Source organism: Bos indicus, chromosome 3, assembly GCF_029378745.1.
Source record: "Bos indicus isolate NIAB-ARS_2022 breed Sahiwal x Tharparkar chromosome 3, NIAB-ARS_B.indTharparkar_mat_pri_1.0, whole genome shotgun sequence".
NCBI lineage: Eukaryota > Metazoa > Chordata > Mammalia > Artiodactyla > Bovidae > Bos > Bos indicus.
Window position 1 is genome coordinate 67739505 of NC_091762.1, and position 25654 is coordinate 67765158.

At 36.0% G+C, this 25654-nt stretch overlaps 1 protein-coding gene across 1 annotated transcript in view; it reads left to right on the plus strand.

Annotated features, from left to right (window-relative positions):
• The window catches only part of PIGK (phosphatidylinositol glycan anchor biosynthesis class K), a 136487-nt gene that overhangs the window by 41491 nt on the left and 69342 nt on the right, over positions 1 to 25654 (plus strand). The window contains exon 9 of the mRNA XM_019957246.2: positions 10710 to 10882. Within this exon, the coding sequence (XP_019812805.2) occupies positions 10710 to 10882 (173 nt within the window). The remainder of the gene's footprint in view (positions 1 to 10709; positions 10883 to 25654) is intronic.

The window sequence follows — 25654 nt, forward strand, 5'->3', positions numbered from 1 at the left end:
CATGCAATCTTCCAAGACTAAATCATGAGGAATTAGAAAATCTGAATAGACCAATTACTAGTAATGAAACTGAATTAGTATTCCCCCCCTCTCCCCACAAAAGTCCAGATCTAGGTGGCTTCACAGGTGATTCTGCCAAACATTTAAAGAAATTTAATACCAATCCTTCTCAAATTATTCAAAAAAATGAAAACAAAATTGAAGAATAAAGAACACTTCCAAAGTCACTTTATGAGGCTAGCATCACCCTGACACCAAAACAAAAGAATTGATACTACAAAAAAAGAAAATTACAACCTAATATCCCTGATGACTGCAGGTGCAAAAATCCTCAACAGAGTACTAGTAAACTGAATCCAACAATACTTTGAAAAGGATCATGCAGCATGATCAAGTGGGACTCATTCCAGGGATGCAAGGATGCTTTAACATTCACAAATCAATTATGTGATGCACTGCATTACCAAAATGACTGATAAAAATCATATGATCATTTCAATAGATGCAGAAAAAAATCATCTTACAGAATTCAACATCCATTTATGATAAAAACTCTTAGCAAAGTGGGTGAAGAGAGAATGTCCCTCAGTATAATAAAGGCCATATATGAAAGATCCATAGCTAACATACTCAGCAATGAAAAGCTGACAGAAAGCTTTTTCCTCCAAGATCAAGAACAAGACAAGGATCCCCACTCTTGCCACTTTTATTCAATATAGTATTGGAAGTCTTAGCCACAGAAATTAGGCAAGGAAAGAAGTAAAAGGCATCCAAATTGGAAAGAAGTAAAATTGTCACTAATTGCAGGTGACGTTTTATAGAAATCCTTGGAGTCTACCAAAATACCATTAGAACTAAAGTTGTAGAATACAAAAATGTTATCATTCAGTAAAGTTGTACGATTAATATACAAAGATTGATTTAATTTCTACACACTAATGAACTATTAGAAAGAGAAATAATTAAAGCAATCCCCCTTACAATTGCATCAAAAAGAATTAAACAACTAAAGATGAATTTAGCCAAGGAAGTGAAAGACTTGTGTTCTGAATACTCTTAAGTACTAATGAAAGAAATTGATGATGACACAATTAAGGAGAATAAATCCATGATTCTGATTTAGAAGAATTAATATTGTTAAAATATTCCAAAATCCAAAGCAATCTACAGATTTCATGTAGTCCCTATCAAAATACCAAAGGCATTTTTAAAAAACAGAATTAGAACAACTAATCCTAAAATTTGTATGGAACCGCAAAAGACCCCACCCTACTAACTAAAGTAACATTGAGAAAAAAGCAAAGTTGGACATGTCACACTCCCTGAATTCAAAAAACTATGCTGCTAAGCTACAGTAGTCAAAACAAGTGTGGTACTGGGAGCCCTCTTATAGTTGCTAGATGGGATGTTGTCTACCCATGATGAATCATCTAATAAAGCCCAATACATTTTTGAATTACTTCATTGAATTTTAGATTTTAACAGGTGGTAGCAATGAGATTTGAAGTGAACTTCTCATGGCTTTCAGGGACAGCAGGAAACACAGGCGTGGCACCCTGTGAACTCTTTTGAGTTTGTTTTCTTTCTTGCTCTTTCCAAGGGCCATTGGCAGGTTCCTTTTGGTTGAGCTCTGTGCTTTGTGTGTTTGAGCTCATGATCTAATTGGCTTTCCACAGTTCAGTATTTTGAGTGGAAAACTAGTCTCTTGATTCTGTCTCCAGATTCCATATTGGGAACTGTGTTGGTTTTATATGTATGTCCCCATCTGGAATCCTTTCCTAGATTCCCTGCTGAGAACGACTAGTGACAGCTGCAGCTTTTCTTTTGCGTGGCATCAGTCTGCAGTCCCCATTCTCTGAGGTCTGCTGATTCAGACCTTTCCTCAGTCTCTATTTTCTTTTTTTTTAGTTACTGTGTATTTGTTTTAGTGTGCACGTGAAGTAAAGGCCATTGTTCATGGCTGTCTTGGAAGCCAAAAGGCTGCAAAGATTCGTGGGTACAGGTCAGACATTTAAAAGTTGACAGAATGGTCATCACTTAACCCAGGGATGCCCATGTTAGGATAAGTTGGTCACAGAATGGGTTAGACTGACATTTCGGTCACCTGCCAACCTAAAGAAAACTTGTGTGCAACAAGATACACTGTGAAACACCCCAGCATTCCCAACCCCACCACAAGTCCTTTTAGGTATTAGTTTGGCTCTGAGAAAACCAAAGGTCTGGCTAAAAGAAATGTGATCCTGTATGTCCAGATAGTTGAGCACACTGTCTTCCAGCACACCTACTTATTTTATATTTAAGAATTATGAATCCTGGAAGCTGTAGTTATTTAGCAAAATGGCAAAGCTTTACTAAAATCAACCTAGAATTATGTTAGGAAGAATGTCCTAACACAATAAGGTCACTTAATCAGTTCAGTTCAGTTCAGTCGCTCAGTCATGTCTGACTCTTTGCGACCCCATGATTACAGCATGCCAGGCCTCCCTGTCCATCACCAACTCCCGAAGTTCACTCAGACTCACGTCCATTGATTCGGTGATGCCATCCAGCCATCTCATCCTCTGTTCCCTTCTCCTGCCCCTAATCCCTCCCAGCATCAGAGTCTTTTCCAATGAGTCAACTCTTCGCATGAGGTGGCCAAAGTACTGGAGTTTCAGCTTTAGCATCATTCCTTCGAAAGAAATCCCAGGGCTGATCTCCTTCAGAACGGACTGGTTGGATCTCCTTGCAGTCCAAGGGACTCTCAAGAGTCTTCTCCAATACCACAGTTCAAAAGCATCAATTCTTCGGTGCTCAGCTTTCTTTACAGAACTAAAATGGACTGGAATGGGTGAATTTAACTCAGATGACCGTTATATCTACTACCGTGGGCAAGAATCCCTTAGAAGAAATGAAGTAGCCATCATGGTCAACAGAAGAGTCCGAAATGCAGTACTTGGATGCAATCTCAAAAGTGACAGAATAATCTCTGTTCATTTCTAAGGCAAACCATTCAATATCACAGTAATCCAAGTCTATGTCCCAACCAGTAACGCTGAAGAAGCTGAAGTTAAATGGTTCTATGAAGACCTACAAGACCTTTTAGAACTAACACCCAAAAAAGTCCTTTTCATTATAGGGGACTGGAATGGAAAAGTAGGAAGTCAAGAAACACCTGGAATAACAGGCAAATTTAGTCTTGGAATACAGAATGAAGCAGGGCAAAGGCTAATAGAGTTTTGCCAAGAGAACGTACTGGTCATAGCAAACACCCTCTTCCAACAACACAAGAGAAGACTCTACACATGGACATCACCAGATGGTCAACACCAAAATCAAATTGATTATGTTCTTTGCACGTCACTTAATAAGTACCCTTAAAAACAAGGGTTCCCAAGTCAAACAAACCAAATGGAATACCTGATTTAATTAATAAGCAGAAGTCTCCAAAAACTTTCAAAATTTCAAAATAACTTCACTAGAATCCTTGCAGAAGTCTAATGAAAAATTAAACCTAGAAAAGATACTTAAAACAATCATTGTTCAGTTGAATTGTTGTTCACTTGTGAACAACTGGGACACTGGAAAAGAAATTGTTCTTAAGGGCGTAGGTAAGTTTTTCAGCATCAACTAAAATGGCCCCATATGGGCCCCTTGCAAAGTTGGTGAAACAGGGATTTTTGGGGTAAAGTGCTAAATTATTTCCTTAAGCATTTAGAGGAACTGAAAATATTCAGCGCCTAGTAAGAATTTATTTTGGCCTTATACCCTAAGCTAAATACACCCAGAGGGAAGGAAACATTCCAGCAACAGGTGGGTGCATGCCATTCCTTTTTGTGAGTCCCAAAGCCTCTTCTGTTCATCTCAGAATACTTGTAGATATTGGGACTTTGGAGACAGTTGTTCTGCACTTAATCTGTGTCTTTGTGATACAGATTTCCTATTCCCATCTTCTTTGAGACTTAAGATCCATTCTTTAAATATGCAGTTGTTTCTCTTCAGGGAAAAAAAGAGGGGGAAGAAATATTTGGAGATTGGGCAGATAAAAAAAATCTTAGGTGTGTTTTTCACTAATATTGGTAACTATAAGATCTCTGCATCTGTGTGTATCTACATATTTATGCTGTAGATATGCATGTATATGTGTAGCCTCTGGATGGTACTACAAAATTATTTTGTAAAAGAGCTTTATTTAGTTAGTTTGACCTCAAGCTCATAAAGATTGGGCATTCTGAAATTCTCAGAAATGTTAACAGAAACTAACTGAAATGCTTTTCAAAGTTATGTGATCTGAGATATTTTTAGTGAAGAAAAGCTAATTTAAGGTTGTTGGTTAAAGCAAACATCTTTTTAGAATTATCAGCACTAGGCTTGAAAGAAAAATAACTGGGTATGATGTATCCCTAAGTAACCTAAATAATTGTTAGGAGCAAGTAAGTAAATATGTTGTTGTTTAATTGCTCTTTTGTGACCCCATGGACTGTAGCCCGCCAGGCTCCTCTGTCTGTGGGATTTCCCAGGCAAGAATACTGCAGTGGGTTGTCATTACCTTCTCCAGTGGATCTTGCTGACCCAGGGATTGAACCCATGTGTCCTGCATTGGCAGGCGGATTCTATAAACATAAGTAGGGTAAAAAGCTTTTAGTTGAGTTTTTCAAATTAGTTTCCCAAATCTTCTCAGTAAATTGAAACCTTAAAGTTTTGCCAAAATTAAGTTAAATGCTAGAAATGTAATGAATTATAGATCTATTATAGATCTCTCCAAATTAAAATACTGAACCATGGAATTATTGAACACAGGTTTGGGTCTCTCTCTTTCTTTCTTTGGCCACACTGCGTAACTTGTAAGATGTAATCTTAGGTTCCCAGCCAGGAATTGAACCTGGGCCCTTGGCTGTGAAAGCATGGAGTCTTAACCACTGGACTGCCAGGGATGTCCCTTTGGTTTCTTATTGTAGAAGAACTAAGATAAATTTGGGTTTATTAGTAAGGATGTATCATGTGGCTATACCTTCCACAATCTCTAGTGATTGAGGCACCCACTTCTTTGGGAAAATCATATGAATGTTAATGAAAACCTTGGAATTTCTTGGAATTATCACTGTCCCTATCACCCTTAATCCTCAGGTGAGATTGCAAGAATTAATGGGAAAAAAAAAAACTGTGTTCAAGAGGAACAAGAATTAATAACATGAGACTGAATGAACTGATAAGGATGATTTTAATTTTTATAACTTTGTGTTTATAAAGTATTATGGGTTCTTTAATGTTTTTTTTTCCAGATTTAAAGAAATCTTTTTCCTTAAGCTGTCAACAACTTGGTAGGATATACCTTGGTGAATAAGGATGAAACATTTACTTTTTCTTCCTATCTGATCCCCCAAATTCAGAAACTCTTAGTGAATATTCTTATTTTCATTCTCTTTGTAACAGGACACAATTAGAAATATTGACTGTATTAATCTCTTTTGTCTGGAATGTTTTACAGTTGAGAGAGGTGTACATCAACTCAGATATGACCAGACAGCTTTAAGAAAACTGCTTGGAAAAATCAACCGGGTACTTTGCTTCCAAAGTTCCAGCGAAGCAATCTTAAAAAAGAACTTACATGGTCAATCATTATTCTTGTTGCACTTCTGTAAAAATCAGGCCAAGTTTAATACAGACAAATTAGTTTTACTGTGATTATCTTGGTTTAAAAAATCAAGTAATCATAGAGAGAAAAAATTATATTTGTACCTTTATAGATAATGGACTCTAATTGTCTTTCTGGTCTTATTATGTACCTGTAAACTGAAAGTGGATCCTGTATTTGTTTAGTTTCCTCAGATGACAATGACTCACCAAATTAACATTTCCAGTTTCCTCTCATCATTTTGATTTGAAATCACTAAGAACAAAGGCAGGCATCCTTGGTAGCTCAGCTGATAAAGAATCTACCTGCAATGCAGGAGACCCTTGTTCGATTCCTGGGTTGGGAAGATCCCCTGGAGAAGGGATAGGCTACCTAGTCCAGTATACTTGGGCTGCCCTGGTGGCTTAGTCGGTAAAGAATCTGCCTGCAATGCGGTAGATCTGGGTTCAGTCCCTGAGTTGGGAAGATCCTCTGGAGGAGGGCATGGCAACCCACTCCAGTATTCTGGCCTGGAGAATCCCCATGGCTGGAGAAGCCTGGTGGGCTACAGTCCATGGAGTCACAGAGAGCCAGACCCATTTGAGAGACTAAGCACAGCACAGCACAGCACAAGAACAAAGGCAACCTTTGAGCCCTATCAGAAGGGACCTTACCAAGTATTTCTGACTGCTGACACTGCTGCAAAACTAAGAGGTATTTAGCCTTGGGTACACATCTCAGAGCCAAGGAAGATTCTGTCTGACATCTGGTCCTGTCCAAATGCTGGAGACCTCCGAATCAACCTGACAAAAAAGAGAAATAACTCACATTGATGTAGACTGCTTCTGCCCATGATGACAGATCGATACTTCATACTTTAACTGAAAGCTCTTCTTCTTTGCTTTCCCTTCTTTAGTCTGGCATTTACCTGGAAAGACAACACTGTTATCCATATCTCCCAAGCCATTGTTTAGAGGGATAACCTCTGGTATTTAGAACAACTCTTTTCAGATTAGGAGAAAATCTAATTGACCATTGGCTTGAATGGGCAAAAGCAGCAGAACTTGCAAATGAATCCATTAACAGTGCCACCTAAGTAGAAGTAGTTTGTGCCCTGATAGGATTTGTCTTGGTTTGTGATGGTTATTTTCCTTGGGTCTATGAATGCCTAGATGACTGGTATATAAGCAGATAATACCTTTTAGGTTATCTAACTGTGTCCCTGTCTGTTCTAGAGAGGACCTACCAGAAGGCATTTAGGATTTGAAATTGCTTCCTTTGGCAGGGCAAGTTTCCCTGATAAGGAGTAAATAAAAATGAGAATATGATCAGAAGCCTCTCCGTAACTCTTGAAAGTATTGCAGAACCCATTGAAAAAGCGCTAGCTGCCTGGAAAGCTTTCTTAGGCTGTGGCTGTAGTTGTTCTTGATAATAGAATAGTCCTTGATTATCTTTTAGGTCAACCAGGAGGTAACTGTGCTATGGCTAGTATTACCTGCTATACCTGGATTGACACGTCTATGGAGGGTGAAACTCTATTACATAAGATCGTTGAGCAAGCCAGTTGGCTTAAAAGGCTAACTCCTTCAATGGGGTCTTTGGTTGGTTTGAGTATTGGGGACCATGACTCTGAAGTGCATTCTAAGCACTGGGGATAATCCTGCTTATAATAATCAAAGTAGTCCCCATGGTGGGTTGTATTTTCTCAGAAGCTTTAAATTCATATTCACAGCTGCCGACCACCAAGCAAATGATCTCCCTAAGACTGGAAGGTCAGAAATGGAATGAAGAAGTATGACCAACTTAAAATTTATGAACCTGGAACCAGCATCTCTGGGTGTCATGGGAATTAAGCAAAAATGTTACGGTTTCTCTTTATCCCCCAACACCCCAGACGCAGTTTGCATGATAAAACTCTTGCCTTTTTATTGTTCCTCCCCCCAGAAAGGGAGATATCCTGGCCTAAAAAGAATTTTTTTTTTTTTTTTGCTAATAGCTACCTTGCCTTACCTTTCTTCCTATGAAAACCTATTTTGTACAACCCCTCGGAGAACTCTTTCAGTTGCTGGATGGGATGCTGCCTGACTTCATGAATTGGCCTGAGAGAGTCAATTAGATCTTCAAACTAAAAAAGTAATTAACAACAGTATGGTTCTGGTACAAAAACAGATATAGAGAACAATGAAACAGAATAGGTAGTCCAGAAATAAACCTATGCTTGCTTATTTGTTAATTTACAGTGAGGGAAGTAAGAATACAGACTAGGGAAGAACACTCTCATGCACCTCGATGTTCATAGCAACATTATTTACAGTAGCCAAATATGGAAGTAACTGTAAGTCTCTACCAATAGATGAATGAGTAAAGATGTGGTATATATATACAATGAAATATTACTCAGCCAAAGAAAATAATGGAATTTTGCCATTTGCAACAACACGGATGGACGTAGAGGGTATTATGCTTAGTGAAGTAAGTGAGAGAAAAGATAGATACTGTATACTATCACTTATATGTGGAATCTAAAAAATAAAACAGAAATAGAGTCAGAGACGGAGCAAACAGATGGTTGTCAGATGGGTGAGTTAAGGGGAGGCACGGGTGAAATAGTTAAAGAGGATTAAGAAGTATAAACTTATAGTTATAAAGTAAATAAGTCATAGCAGTGTAATGTACAGCATAGGGAATATAGTCAATGGTTTAATAACTTTGTATGATGACAGATTGTAACCAGACTTCTCATGGTGACCATTTCGTAATGTACAAAAATGGCAAATCACTATGTGGTGCATCTGAAACTAATGTAATTGTCTCAGTTATAATTCAGTTTTTTAAAAAAGTCAAAGTATGTTTTTCGTTTGTTTTTTAGCAGCAAGGAAGAAAATATTTATTGTGTACTTAACAAAGCCCACCAGGTTGTTCACACAGGAGTACCTTCACTATACCTAGAACTTTAATTTTATCTTTGTTTATTTTATCTTTTACTTTGTTTCTTCAGCCTTCCATCTGTTTTGTCCTTGTTTGACATTTCACTTTCTTAGCCTTCCCCTACCCATTTTTTCCTCCTTTGCTTCTTAATTTATATCATGAACTCTTCTTATTTCCTGTTATTGCTTTCCTGAATCTGGAAGGCACTGTGATGTTATACAAATTACTTAAGCTCTTTGAGCTTTAGTTTGAAGGGGAGATAATAATTTTTGTATACCTCAAAGTTATTGGTAAACTTAAATGAGAATATCTACAAACTGCTTCACATGGTTCTTGGAACACCTGCGTGCTATAAATTAGAGTTGCTCTGCCCTTCCCCATCCCTCTCCTGTCGTGTTGGTGATTACCTATGCACATAGTCTTGTTGCCACAGGTGCACAAGTTCTGTGGTGTCTGGGCCTGTAATGGTTTCCTTTAGATAGCCTGGGCTTCTGCCAAGCTGGGTTCTTTGCCTTATACATCTCTACAGCTGCTCCTTTATTAGAAATGCTCTTATTTCCCATCTGTAATCTTCCTATTTCTTTCAAAAAATAGCTTAAGTCCCACTCCCTCTTTTTTCTTATCCTCAAACACTTAGAAGTTTATTTTTTTCTGAATTAGAACCTGTTACCTTTTTCCCTGCTGCTGCTGCTGCTGCTGCTAAGTCGCTTCCGTCGTGTCCGACTCTGTGTGACCCCATAGTCAGCAGCCCACCAGGTTCCCCCATCCCTGGGATTTTCCAGGCAAGAACACTTAGTGGGTTGCCATTTCCTTCTCCAATGCATGAAAGTGAAAAGTGAAAAGTGAAGTCACTCAGTCGTGTCCGACTCCTAGCGACCTCATGGACTGCAGCCTACCAGGCTCCTCCGTCCATGGGATTTTCCAGGCAAGAGTACTGGAGTGGGGAGCCATTGCCTTCTCCGACCTTTTTCCCTACCTTGCTATGTTTATCCATCTCTGACTAGACTTGAAGAGAAGACCCAAGTCTTATCAGTTTTTGTATCCTCTATGAAAGGTAACCATGTGACATATGTATAGTGGGCACTTTTTATGCTTTGCATAGTGAATGAACTTGCGTCTGGCATTGGGGTTAGCAGACATTTGATCCTGCCCAACATGTCCATAAGACATTTGGTCCATGGCAAAGGATCCTTGAAATTTGGCTTGTCCAAATGTCCATGAGCATATTTAGTTCATTCCAGATGGTTCTGGACAGGACCAAATATTAAGGACCTTTTGACATGGACCAAATGTCCTGTAGGGGTCCTTGGCAGTTCACTGGTGTGGAGTATCGGGTATAAGATTGACCTAAAAGTTACTGTGAGATCTGTGTAGTGATGAAGTTGTAGTTTTCAGACTATTCCTTGGAGCACTAGGGTGTCTTGAGGTTCTTTGGGTTTATGGATAAATTAAGAAAGGTACCTGATTTTTAGAATAGTTTATGTAGCTTCACAGCAGGAGGACAGGGGGATGGATAGCAAGGCTGTGCTTTAGCTTCTTGCAGTCCAGAGCAGCTCTGATTTCATCTTCTTTACATACTTGTCTATTATATAGTAAATATTTTATTGGAATTTAAAATTTGAATGAAGGGTCATGGTTGCAAAATGTTTAAAAAATTGCTCTGGTAAGATCATTCTACCAAGATGGATATAGATGCAGAAAAAAGCAGTTTTCTTGTCATAGTGTTGCCTGTGAGTTCTCATAAATTTCCCTGGTGGCTCAGATGGTAAAGAATCAGCCTGCAATGTAGGAGACCTGGGTTCATCCTTAGGTTGGGAAGATCCCCTGGAGGAGGGAATGGTTACTCACTCCAGTATTCTTGCCTGGAGAATCCCATGGACAGAGGAGCTTGGTGAGCTCCAGTCCATGGGGTCTCAAAGAATTGGACACAACTGAGGGACTAACACTTTTGCTTTCATACTTTGTAGCATATGATTTAAAAAAGGGAATGTTGTTTTCCTCCCTGGCCAGCTTCCTGTTTTATCAATAACCTATTCTAATGTCTGTAAAGCTTTCCTAAAGTGTCAAGCAGTACAGTAGCAATGAAAGTTTAATCTTTAGAACTACAATGTTGTGTTAATGAATTTAATATAAGCTGTATGAATATGTAAGCATGCGCATTTATTATTGCTATACATATTTTTTTCAGTTTCAGGTATGCCCCAGAAGTCTGTGTGTGTCTACTCCTGGACATCGCACTGATCTTTTTCAGAGGGATCCTAAAAATGTCCTGATAACTGATTTCTTTGGAAGTGTACGGAAAGTGGAAATTACAACAGAGACTATTAGTTTGCAGCCAGATTCAGGAGTCGTGGAAAGCAGGTATTCATCTTAAATTATTTTTTGAATAGAGTATTCTAGTCTCATGGTTTGTAAATTTTTATGTGATATAATAATGAGATGAATATTTGTATTTATAAATAAAATTGCACCTTTCTACCCATTCTTCACTTTAGTTGGTTCTTTGCTTTTCAGATTAATGGGCAAAAGCTCTAAATACCAGTGACAAGCTAAGATCTTGATCAGGGTTATGTTGTAGCTCCAAAATATGATGTTTGTAAGTAGTGTGAATTCAGACTTGCTTTTAAAAAGATGAAAACTTCCCTGACAACTGATTATGTCTGAGCCATACTTTTCTGTCAGTAGAGGTGTATATGCTGGTTCAGAAGACCTTCATAACTGGGCAGGACATTTCAAAGATTAATACTCTCTAACAAATGTGTATTTTGTCACCTATTGCAGTAGAAGGTATTAAATGATGTAACACTGAATAGGGAAGCTGGCAGCTGGGCATTTAGAGTATAATAGGCCCTAGGAATCTGGCAGAGGCAAGGCAGATAAACATAGAAAGAGGAGATCAGTACCAGGAGAATATAGATGCCAAATGTGTACTTCAAACTCTAGCACAGTGCTTCTGTTTTCAGGATTTCTCTGGACTCCAGCAGTCTGATTAGTTCTTTGCCGTGTGTTTTGTTTCCCAGAGTCTGGGTGGTTTATGAGTCTGGTTCAAGCCTATCTCTGGCTTTTGTCTAGTGTTGTATTCTATTAAACAGTTTATCTGGGGCTGTTGTAAATTTGAAGTGGCTTTTTATGAACAGTTCCCACTGTTCAGGATTTCTCTGGGGTCCCTTAGTTATTAGTTAGGGAAAGGAATGAGAGAAAGAGAGGTAGGTATACTCCAAGTACTCTCCTCTTGAGGAGTGGATTGTGTGTGAGTGAGTAGTGTGTGCATGCGTGTGTGTGTGTGTGTGTGTGTGTGTGTGTGAAAGAGTGAGAGACTGAGAGAGACTCGTTAATTTTGGCTATGTGACTTCAGAAGTATAGATAGTGTTCTGTTTTTCTTCTCTAAACATTTTTAAAGGCAACATACTTTGTTGGGGGTTAAGTAGTATCTCATATTTATTTTTTTGAAATACATAGAAATTGATATTGTTTGCCATTCAGCTTTGTTTGCCATTCAGCTTTGTTATTTGGAATTGTTTCATGCTATCTATTGGAAACACATACTCCAGGGAGCTTTCCTGGATTGCCAAATGGCAACATATAAATTACTTTAAATTTTGAAAATTTCAAAGATTTGTAATTGAGGTTGTGAATGTTTTAGAAATAAATTTTAAAAGCTAGTAGTAAATGTATTTCTTATGAAGATTTGAAATTGATTTTATTATTATTTCCTATTATGATATTCAAAGTCTAGATTTTTTCGTTTTCAATTTCCTATGTCTGTTGGCTTTAAAAATATTTTCTCGAGACAACAGATGATATCCAACAACAGTGTTACTTTTATTTATTATTTAAATACTGTTTTTAAGTTGCTTTTGTAAAATAGGTAAACTATACCTTAATACTTAGCAATTGAAATTGAGCTACTGTATGTCTTTTACCAGGTTCATTTTGTAATTTTCCTTGAACCTAAGTCCATAATATACGGGATACACCTTTTGTTAACCATCTGAATATTGCATTAATTTCCTATAGTGATAAGGACTGTGTTTATACTTCCTCTGTACTTATTTTCTATTCTGTTCACTTAACACAATATTAAATATAATAGTTGTACAATAAAAATGATTTCAGTGGAATTCTACTAAGTTCTATTATATATTCTGGAAAGATGAAATTTTATCTCATGAAGTATCTCTCTATATAATTCAAAAGCAAAAGTTGTTGGTGCTGATAATTATCTTCATTTATCTTTAATTAAGGAGAAGATTATTTTAAGCATCAATGCCAGATATCAGGCACTGTATTTTGTTTTTTAATTTTTATTTTATATTGGAATATAGTTGATTAACAGGGTTGTTGCTTTCAGATGCTCAGCAATGAGCAGACACTGTTGAATTTGAGCACCCTCTAGTGTTTATGAATAAATTTTATTTAGAACATTGCTCACAGATGGTTTCATAATTACTGATACTTGTTATCTAATTAATTTAGGAGGATTCAATTCTCAACATATTCCAGAAATTTTTTCTTGGGTGATACAAATATTATCTCATTATTATAGGTGCTATTTATATGCAAATATGAGTGGCAGTTGGATGTTTGTTTAGAGAAAAGTATATTTAGAGATCAGCTATCACAAAAAGCTACTTTATTAAGGAAATTTGGGGATTGAATGCATATGTAATTTTACAGATCTTAGGTTAAAACATCAATACAATTACTGTTATTAAAATCGACAGTTAAGCTTTTAAAAATAATATTTTATACATATATTAGGAAAATAATGGAACTCATTTTCCAGATTGTCTATATTTCATATTTTGTGTATTAGAGCAAGCTAAACTAAATTCCAATACAATGGAGAACATTAGAACATAAAATTGACTGAAGTAGCTATATGAAATAATTGTTTTTTAATATGTCTTCCAACATACACGTATTATATGAATAAGGTACAGTCATATACTTAAGTGATAATCATAACCTTAGCGACAACACTTGTTTCACCATGTGTCTTACTGTGTCTTTAATTTATTAAAATGAGGCAAAATAAGGAATGGTTGCAATAAGCTTGCCTTATATAACTTGATTCTGAACTGTTTTATCCCAGTGTACATAGGTTGACTTTGATAAATAAGCAGACAAACAGCCTCAAACAGTTGGACTTTCTATAATATAGTAATAAGTCCATGTCAACGTTACTTGGTGTACCAGAGTACCCTAGGGAAAATAGCCTATAGCTTGTGAATGTAAAAATACCCACACTAAAATGTAGAAGTGTAAATTCTGTAGGCATTGTCCAAGAAATAATGAAATCTTGGACAATATCAAGTATAAATACTCAATTTTTACCTTGGTTGGTTAGGTGACATCTTACCCTGTCTGACTTTTGCTTTATGCTCTAAATTTAGGCATTTGATTCTATTAATTTTTGGCTGTTGTAATTTTATTCTGTCATACTATAGAATTTCTTTCTCTCTTGAGGCAGTCTTTAGCAATTACAATTTTTGAATCTAATGGGAAATTTGAGCTGGATGCTTTTCTTATAGATTTCTTATAGATAGAGGGATGAAAATGACCTTAACAAGGTCAGTCTATGTTTTGGACACCAGAGTAGAACTCTTTCAAGGGCTGGGTAAGGAAGTCTGCAGCTCATGTAGTCAGTCAAAGATCAGAAAGCTCCTGCCACAGTTTCTAGATTTTGAGCCTTTTCTAGGTGCTTCATGCTTTATATAAGGACTATTGCCTAGCCTTGTTGGATTGAAAATAATAGAATCCAACCTGAGCTAGCATTATTTCCTTAAAGATATCTCTTATATAGGTATTCTGTGTTTATGGGACCCAAGGGTAGCTTCCAGTAAGTGACTGGAATCAAGAAGCAGAAATCAGTCAAAAATGTGGGCATTACTCGCTCTGTCTCTGTGTTGTTCTAGGCTTTTCTTTCTCTCCTACTCTGAATGTAGGGCATAGAATGTGTTTACACTGCTCTTCTGGAGCTTTATATCCATTCTGTTCATCATGATACTTTGGCCAGCTGATGCGAAGAGCTGACTTTTTGGAAAAAACCCTGATGCTGGGAAAAATTGAGGGTAAGAGGAGAAGAGGGTGTCAGAGGATGAGATGGTTGGATAGCATCACTGACTCAATGGACATGAATTTGAAGAAACTCAGGGAGATAGTGATGGACAGGGAAGCCTGGTGTGCTGCAGTTCATGGGGTTGCCAAGAGTTGGATACAACTTAGCGACTGAACAAAGATTGATGATAAAGTGCAACTAGAGAATTAACTTGCTCACCCTCCATTTTAAGCTCTACAGGGGGCTTCTTGAGTAGCCCAGCTTGAGTCAGTTGCTCACCTCTGACCCAGCTGGGCAGTAGTGGGGTCATTTGACACAAAATCTAGGCTACTGGAGGGCCATCCCCAGGTGGATAAGATGAACCTTCCAAAATAAACTTGGAAGCTAGGCAGATACCCTCAAGTAAAAATTACATTAATCCCATTTAATTCACATAATTATGAGGCAGGTAAAATTTTCCCATTATACAGATGAGTAAAGTGAGACTGAGAAAGGTTAAGAAACCTGCCTAAAGTCACACATCTAACAAATGGTGTAGCCAAAATATAAATCCAGGAATGCTTCCTACCTCTAAAAAATATATATTATTTTATTCTTTTATAATTTACCCTGAGTTTACTTGCCTTGCTCGCTTTTAAAACGATATAAAGTATAAATGATAGCACAGTGAATTATCAGAAAGCAACTGCTCATGTAACCACCAGAGAAAGAACAAAGCTGGTATACCAGAAGATCCCCCATCCCTTACAGCCCTTCTCAGTCTCTGCCCTTTCACTCCTCCTCAAAGTTAACCATTTTCCCTTCTCTTAAATGGAGTTTGCTTTCTTGCCGTTCATCTTGGTTACATCACCTAAACAGGTATCTCTAAACCTTAGGTTTTGTTGCTCTTACATACTATGGTACTATGTTTTTGGAAGTCATTTTATATTGTCACTGCAGATGGTGACTGCAGCCATGAAATGAAAAGATACTTACTCCTTGGAAGGAAAGTTATGACCAACCTAGATAGCATATTCAAAAGCAGAGACATTGCTTTGCCAACAAAGGTCCGTCTAGTCAAGGCTATGGTTTTTCCAGTAGTCATGTATGGATGTGAGAGTTGGACTGTGAAGAAAGCTGAGTGCCAAAGAATTGATGCTTTTGAATTGTGGTGTTGGAGAAGACTCTTGAGAGTCCCTTGGACTGCAAGGAGATCCAACCAGTCCATTCTGAAGGAGATGAGCCCTGGGATTTCTTTGGAAGGAATGATGCTGAAGCTGAAACTCCAGTACTTTGGCCACCTCATGCGAAGAGTTGACTCATTGGAAAAGACCCTGATGCTGGGAGGGATTAGAAGCAGGAGGAGAAGGGGATGACAGAGGATGAGATGGCTGGATGGCATCACTGACTCGATGGACGTGAGTCTGAGTGAACTTCGGGAGTTGGTGATGGACAGGGAGGCCTGGCATGCTGCGATTCATGGGGTCGCAAAGAGTTGGACACGACTGAGGGACTGGACTGAACTGATGCACCTGTAGTTTTTTTTTTTTTTTCTTCTTCTTTTTTTAGTTTGGTAAAATTACCCTTTTTTAGTGTATATTTCTGAGTTTTGATAAATGCATGCATGTTGGATAATCACCATGCCAATTTATTATTAAAAATTTTCTAACAAGTATGAAAGGAGAAATTAACAATAACACAATAATAGTGGGAGACTTGAATACCCCACTCACACTTATGGATAGATCAACTAAACAGAAAATTAACAAGGAAAAAAAAAAAAAAACATGTATCTATAAAGCTCACTAAAAAAAAAAAATAAAAAATAAAAAAATAAAAGCATCCTAAGTAATTAATGTTAAAGGCATCTCTCATACAAATACTTTTTTTCAGGAAAGCTTGCTAGAAATTGCTATTGCTGGTTATAAGACATCCTAAACAGACTGAATTTTCTAAAAGATTGTTAATCTCTGTAAAAATAAAAGGCATGACTTGATTAGCAAAAAAAAAAAATTTTCTAGTCCGGCTTCTTTTACTGCCAGAATGCATGTCAGATTCATTCCTGTTGTCACATGTATCTTTAGTTTGTGCCTTTTTATTGGTGTATCTCACCAATTGGAGGACATTTGCCCCCCCAGTTTTAGGCAATTAAATAAAACCACTATAAACATTGTATACAAACCGAAGTTTTCACTTCACTTGAGTAAATATACCTAGGAGTAGGTTTGCTGGTTCATATGGAAATGCATGTTTAGCTTGATAAGAAACTTCCAAACTATTTTCTGTAGTCATTGTACCATTTTACATTTCTGCAAATAGTTGTTCCATGTCCTTAATTAGACTTGGTACTGTCTTTTTAATTTTAGCTATTCTCTAGACAGGTAGTGATAATCTCATTATGATTTTAATTTGCAAACCCCTGGTTACTAAGGATATTGAGCATCATTTCATGTTGCTTACTGTCATTCGTATATGTTTCATGAAGTGCCTGTTTAAGTCTTTTGCTCATTTTTAAAAAACTGGGTTATTTTCAACAAAGACCTACTGTATAGCACATGTAACTCTGATCAGTGTTTGTAGCAACCTGGTTGGGAGGGGGTTTGGGGAAGAATGGATACATGTATATGTATAGCTGAGTCTCTTTGCTGTTCACATGAAACTTTGACAACATTGTTTGCTAATCAGCTAAAAGTTCAGTTCAGTTCAGTTGCTCAGTAGTGTCTGACTCTTTGCTACACCATGGACTGCAGCACTCCAGGCCTCCCTGTCCATCACCAACTCCTGGAGTTTACTCAAACTTATGTCCATTGAGTTGGTGATGCCATCCAACCATCTCATCTGTTGTCTCCTTCTCCTCCCGCCTTCATTTTTTCCCAGCATCAGGGTCTTTTCCAATGAGTCAGATCTTTGCATCAGGTGGCCAAAATATTGGAGTTTCAGCTTCAGCATCATTCCTTCCAGTGAATATTCAGGACTGATTTCTTTTAGGATTGACTAGTTGGATCTTCTTGCAGTTCAAGGGACTCTCAAGAGTCTTCTCCAACATCACAGTTCAAAAACATCAATTCTTTGGTGCCCAGCTTTCTTTATAGTCCAACTCTCACATCCATACATGACTACTGGAAAAAACATAGCTTTGACTAGATGAACCTTTGTTGACAAAATAATGTCTCTGCTTTTTGATATGCTGTCTAGGTTGGTCATAACTTTTCTTGCAAGGAGCAAGCATCTTTTAATTTCATGGCTGCAGTCACCATCTACAATGATTTTGGAGCCCCCCAAAATGAAGTCTGTCACTGTTTTCAGTTTCCCCATCTATTTGCCATGAAGTGATGGGACCAGATGCCATGATCTTAGTTTTCTGAATGTTGAGTTTTAAGCCAACTTTTTTACTATCCTCTTTTACTTTCATCAGTAGGCTTTTTAGTTCTTCTTCTCTTTCTGCCATAAGGGTGGTGTCATCTGCATATCTGAGATTATTGATATATCTCCTGGCAATCTTGATTCCAGTTTGTGCTTCATCCAGCCCAGCATTTCTAAGATCGTTCGGTCATCTCTGAGATTGCATCGAGTTGCTGCATTTCAGACTCTCTTGTTGACTATGATGGCTACTCCATTTTTTCTAAGGGATTCTTGCACATAGTAGTAGATATAATGGTTGTCTGAGTTAAATTCCCCCATTCCAGTCCATTTTAGTTCGCTGATTCCTAAAATGTTGGTGTTCACCCTTGCCATCTCCTGTTTGACCACTTCCAATTTGCCTTGATTCGTGGACCTGACATTCCAGGTTCTTATGCAGTATTGCTCTTTACAGCATCGGACTTTACTTTCAACAGCAGTCACATCCACAACTGGGTGTTGTTTTTGCTTTGGTTCCATCTCTTCATTCTTTCTGGAGTTATCTCTCTACTGATCTCCAGTAGCATATTGGGCACCTACCAACCTGGGGAGTTCATCCTTCAGTGTCCTATCTTTTTGCCTTTTCATACTGTTCATGGGGTTCTCAAGGCAAGAATACTGAAGTGGTTTGCCATTCCCTTCTCCAGTGGACCACGTTTTGTCAGAACTCTCCACTATGACCCATCTGTCTTGGGTGGCCCTACATGGCGTGGCTCATGGGTTCAGTGAGTTAGACAAGGCTGTGGTCCATGTGATCAGATTGGTTAGTTTTCTGTGATTGTGGTTTTCAGTCTTTCTGCCCTCTGATGGAGAAGGATAAGAGACTTACTGAAGTTTCCTTATGGGAGAGACTGACTATACCCCAGTACAAAATGAAAAATTAAAAAAAAAACAGTTGTTTTCTTATTGAATTGTAAGATTTCTTTATGTATTCTGGGTACAAGTCGTGTGTCAAATATATGTATTGCAATATTTTTTCTTAGTCTTTGGCTTTCCTTTCATAGTCTTAATATCTTTTGAAGAGAAGGAGATTTAATGTTGATAAAGCTCATTTATCACTTTACTTTAAGCTTAATACCTTTCATACTATTTACTCCTCTGTGCAAGGATTCTTAAGCTAAATCAAAGTCATAAAGACTTTCCTTTATTTTCTGCTATAAGTTTTATAGTTTTAGCTTTTATGTTTAGGATTATGGTTTATTTTGAATTAATTTTTGAGTATAGTGTTAGGTAGGAGTTAAGGTTCAGTTTTTAAAATATGACTAACTAGTTACTGCCACACCATATGTTGAAAAACTTGAATTCGTTATTGCATTATGTTGATGCCTTTGTCAAAATCACATGACTGTATATGTGTGGGTCTGTTTCTGGACTGTATTCTGTTTCATTGAACTGTGTCTCTGTTTATACAAGTATTGTACTGTCTTAATTATTTTAGAATTATAATAAGTCTTGGAAATCACCAGTTGGAGGACATTTGTTTTTCTAAGTCCTACAAGTCAGTTTTTCTTTCTCAAGGTTCTCTTGACTATTCTAGATCCTTTGTTTCCATACAAATTTTAGAATCAACTTGTCTGTTTCTAAAAAAAAACCTATTAGAATTTTGATTGAAATTGGATTGACTTCATATGTTAATTTGAGAAGTATAGATAGCTTAACAATATTGAGTGCTCTGATCTGTGAACATATATCTGCATTTATCTAGATCTCCTGTATTTTCTCTCTGCATTGTTTTATAGTTTTCGTAGAGAAGTTTTCCATACTTTTTGTTAAGTTTATCCCTAAGTATTTTTGGTTTTGATGCTATTTTAAGTGATATTTTAAAAATTTATTTTTCATTTGTTGCTCAAATATAGAAGTACAATTAATTTTTATATTGACTATATTCTTGGACTTTATTGATTCTGGTATTGAACAACACAATCCCAGTCAAAATCCCAGCAGGCTTTTTTCTGTAGAGATTGACAGATTCTAAAATTTATATGGAAATAAAATATCAATAATCATATGAGTTCTAGTCTCTGTTTGTAATGTTTACTAGGAAATTAGATAAAATTTAAATGTACACATTCAGTAGAAACATGAAATTTGGCCAAAATAATATATGAGGAATATGAAGCTTTGTGATGAAACAATTCACTGAAAATTGCTCATAGTGAATTGATATGATTATGAAACTTTATGAACCAAAGATTCATCAAAATGGTTCAAATAATGGTTGACAGGATTTCTCCCCTACTATTCTACATACTTGGAGAAGGCAATGGCACCCCACTCCAGTACTCTTGCCTGGAAAATCCCATGGATGGAGGAGCCTGGTAGGCTGCAGTCCATGGGGTTGCTGAGGGTCGGACAGAACTGAGCGACTTCACTTTCACTTTTCACTTTCATGCATTGGAGAAGGAAATGGCAACCCACTCCAGTGTTCTGGCCTGGAGAATCCCTGCTGTCTATGGGGTTGCACAGAGTTGGACACGACTGAAGTGACTTAGCAGCAGCAGCATTCTACATACTACTCTGTCTTTCAAAGTGATTAACTTCCTCATTGTTATAATTTTATATTAACAAGCATCTTATTTGGCCATTTATTTTATATTGTTATTTATAACTGTTAGTTGCAGTTATTCAGAAGCTCATTAAAGTAGAATATCAGACCATAAAATGCATGTGGTTGATTTATAAAGATACCAAAATTGATGGTTACATTATTTATTTTGTAATTTTACATACACATAAAGTTTTTTTAATTGAAGTATAGTTGGATACAATATTGTGTTAGTTTTAAGTGTACAGCAAATTGATTTATTTATGCATGTCAACACATATATATACTCTTTTTCAGATTCTTTTCCATTATAGGTTATTATAAGATATTGAATATAGTTCCCTATGCTATACAGTGTGACTTTGTTGTTTATTTTATTTGTGTTAATAGTAGAGTGTATCTGCTAATCCCAAATTCCTAAATTGTCCCCCTCCCTCCTCCCCTCCCTCCCCCATCTCTTCCCCTTGGTAACCATAAGTTTGTTTTCTGTGTTTATGAGTATTTCTGTTTTGTAGTGCATTTGTATCTTTTAGATTCCACATATAAGTGATTATATATGTCTGTCTGATTTACTTCATTAGTATGATAATCTCTAGGTCTATTTATGTCACTGCAAATGGCATTATTTCATTCTTTTTTATGACAGTAATATTGATTATATTTATATACCACATCTTCTTTATCCGTTTATCTCTTGGTGGTTATTTAGGTTGTTTCCACATCTTGGCTATTGTAAATAGTGCCACCATAAACATTGGGAATTGGGATGCATGTATCGTTTTGAATTAGAATTTTCATCAGTTTTGGATCTATACCCAGGAGTGGGATTGCTGGATCATATGATAACTTTATCTTTAGTTTTTTAAGGAATCTTCATACTGTTCTCCCTGGAGAAGGCACTGGCACCCCACTCCAGTGTTCTTGCCTGGAAAATCACATGGACGGAGGAGCCTGGTAGGCTGCAGTCCATGGGGTTGCACAGAATCGGACACGAATAAGCGACTTCACTTTCATTTTTCACTTTCATGCATTGGAGAAGGAAATTGCATCCCACTCCAGAGTTCTTGCCTGGAGAATCCCAGGGATGGGGGAGCCTGTTGGGCTGCTGTCTATGGGGTCGCACAGAGTCAGACACGACTGAAGCGACTTAGTAGTAGCAGCAGCAGCAGCATGTTCTCCACAGTGCTAGGGTTCCCATTTCTCCACACGCTTTTCAGGATTTATTATTTGTAGACTTTCTATGGTGGCCATTCTGATCAGTGTGAGGTGATACCCCATTGTAATTTTGATTTGCATTTCTCTAATAGTTAGCGACATTGAGCATCTGTTCATGTGTTTGTTGGCCACCTGTGTATCTTCTTTGGAGGAATGTCTGTTTAGGTCTTTTGCACATTTTTTTGATTGGGCTGTTGTTTTTTTGATATTGAGCTGTCTGAACTGTTTGTATACCATGGGAATTAATTCCTTATCGGTTGCATCATTTGCAAATATTTTCTCCTATTCCATAAGTTGTTCTTTATTTTGTTTATGGTTTCTTTTGCTGTGCAAAAGCTTTTAGACATGAAGTTCTTACTGTTGTAGTGTAAAAATAATGTGTTGATTATTTTATGGGAAGTTTTTTTGCAGAATTTATTTTACTATGTGAAATTGAAATTCATTGAATTGGTTTATGACTTTTAAGAAATCAGTGTATAGAAATAGTATAGTAGAATGTAGTATATCCTTTTGTGTAAGTAAAACCTCTCTGAATATAAATTAGTAAATATTATGTTGACTAAGGATAGTAATTTCTAGCTGGTGTTTTTTAGTATGTTAAACTGTGTCAGAGCAAAATTAAATTTAAACACTGAACATAAATTTTTTTTTTTAATTTTGAAAGATTTCAAAATGACATGGTATAATTATTTGTAAAAATAGGACATTAGAGCTTAATCCATTGACTAAATGTTTAAAGAATAATGTTTTCAATTATATGGAAATTGAAAAATGTTTTCAATTATATGGAAAATTTGACTGTGGGACCTTTATGGTTTCTTTGAATTCTTTAATTCTATGTTCTGTGGCTCTTCTAATTTCCTCACTAATTGTAATATTGTTGCTTTACCCCACTAAATTAAGATTTAATGTCCTAAATGAGTTCAGTCAACTTATTAATATCTATTATCTGATGTTACAGAGGCTGTTAGAACACATTGATCAACAGCAGGGTCATTGGAATCAATCTGCTTCTAAATTCAGAGTCTGCCATTTAATAGCTATGTACCTCAAGCAGACCACTTGATTTCTTTGATTCTCTCTGTAAAATGGGAATAATCATTCCACTTTATAAAGGTTATTAAGATAATTGATTTTTATTTTGCTTGTAAAGCTCTTCAGTGCTCAAATAGTAGAGTGCTCAGTAAGTGTTAACATTGAGAGAATATATTACATGTACTGTAAAATTATTGATAGAATTCTATTTTTAGTATAATTTTGCCATTTATAAAAATAATTTATTCTGCTTTTTATTAATCCAATATTGGAAAGGAGATATTTCATATCTGAAGGTTTATCACTTTATAGTCAGAAGTACTATTAAAAATTGAGAAATTGTGTTTTACCAGAAGGTGGCAGTAGAATTACATATTTGTGTATAAGGAAGGCTTTTTTTTTTTTAATGCTAAAGGGTGAGGTAGGCTATACTTTAAAATAAATCATAGTATTTTTTTCTTTCTACCATTAGCAGAAGAAAGAGAGTTTTTATACTGAATTGTCAGTTTAAAAAAGTGTGGTAAAAGTACCTTGTATATGTAAGTTGTCTTGCTTTAATAAACCTCGTAATGTGGAATTTTGGCTATAAAGTAGGTAAATCTATAGAATCTTTTTGAATTGCTACTCTTCTGGCATATTTTTAGGAATTAATTTATATTTAAAGTAATTAAGAAAGTAAAGGATCAGATAAAATTTTAAAATGTGTGAGGATTATTTATGATAAATTAATAATAAGGATAAAATAGTTTTTATAATTTATCAGTGGGGAAAACTGGATTCAATTTTTAAAAAATTAATTCATATGCTACACGTTAGGATTTTAGTTGTTAGGTAAAGCAAAAGGCAGAAGACAGTTATATTAACAACATAAATCAGTAATCCCATTTAAAAAATTGCCACTTTTGTTGAAATCACAATATCTCATTACATGGTTTCTAAATATTTTCAGGTGAAGTATTGCCTAATTATTCCTTCTGGTGCTAGATCGAAGCTTTAAGACAGTAGGTAGAAAGAGTCTGGAGATGAATGGACTTGTATTCAAGTTTTGGTTTTGTTCTTGGCTTTATGTCTTAAGGCACATGACTTAATCTGTCCGAAACTCAGATACTTTATCTGTAGAAGGGTGATCTATCCTCTACCTTCAGAGTTATTATGAGAATTAGTGATAAGGTATATAAAATGAGCATACTCTGTCAGTGTATTTCTAAGGACCTTCCACATAAAACTCATCACAACCGTACTGATGTCTCTCTTCCAGTGCAAAAGATAGAATGGAAGTTTTACCATCTTTATTTGATTTACTACAGTAGCTCTATATAACTTGATTTTCATTTTTACCAGCATGCCACTTATCACCCATTCTGACAGGAATTATTCTTAGGTTGGCCTTCCCATACTTACTCATGTAGTTGATTTTTTAAAAACACTATTTTATACTTTATGCTTATTTCATTGTGTTTTTAGCATACCAATAATTCTAAGTATTAGTTCATTATTGTAGTCTATCAGTCTTTCAGAATACTCATTCTGACTTCATAATATTAAGTGTATCTGTAGGTTTTATTGTGGGGGGATAAATGAAGGGGGAGGACCATAAGGTCTTTATTAGCAATATCCCCATGATTGATATCAATTTTGGGGCACAGTTATTGCTTATTAGAATACTATGATTTTTCTCAGGAATAATGGATGATTTGACATTCATGACAAACTGTTTTTGTAAAATAAAGCCAAACTGTACCATAAAACTGTAAGTAAAGTGTCATTTATATGATTTTTTATTAAATTATATACCTTAATAAATATTATTTAAAGTATGTCTTTTATAAATGTTGTAGATAATTTCCCACAAGATGGCAGGTAATTAAGAATACTTATTTCAAAATTGATTTTCTCATAAAAATAAAAAGCAGGAGATTTAAAAATTCATTTGGTTTTTTGTTTTGTCCTGATGATATAAATTATCAGGTACTTTATATTTGATATTTATGTGAGAAATATTTACACGAGACAGGGAACATATTAATATTATATTTCTTCATGAACACTGATCGACAGTTTTCATTTGAGCTACAGATGACATTAATCTATGCCACAGTGACTAACTTTATTATTCTTCATCTTTGTCTACATGAATTTCAAATATTCAAAGTTCTTATCATATTCAGTAATATTTTAGACTTTTCACTGTCTTTTGTTTGATGAAATTGTCGCATATTATTTTGAAAGTACTTTCACCAAGAGAGACATGCAGTTGATATTATTATGGAATGTCTTTTTTCAATGAGATTGATCAACCTCATTTTAGCTTCCAATATTAAGAGCCTTTTTTTATATATAATTTTTAAAATGTTAATTTTGTTACACCAAAAATATATGTATTAAAAGTATGTAGCTTGAGAGATGGAGTAGGAGGATTGCATGCTTTAGGAGAGTATTTTGTACTTGCACTTTAAGGTACTGAGACAGGTAATAATGAATTACATGATTAGACATAAATTATGAGTTTAGGCAATCTCTGCCTTAAAGATGCCCCACCCCGTTTCTGTTGTTTGCAGTAGGAATTGCAACTGCTCAAATTGCTATGCATAAACATGATGTATACATTTAAAATCTTGTGTTCAGTGTTAGGGAAAGCTCTAATTTATGTTTTAAAAAATAACTGATGTTCATAGTAATTTCACTTTAGTGTGCTAAAACTCTGTAATACATATCTTCTAAATCAGTGAAGATGATTAAAATGCATCTTGTATGCTTTTAATGTTAAAGGTAATTTTCTTTCCCAAATCTTTGGAAATTAGGCACAATAAACCTTGAGTATCCAGATATTAGGTAACTCTAATAGTAAAGAATACATGAAAGTTGCTAGTGAGGGGCTCTGAACATGAGAAATTCCATT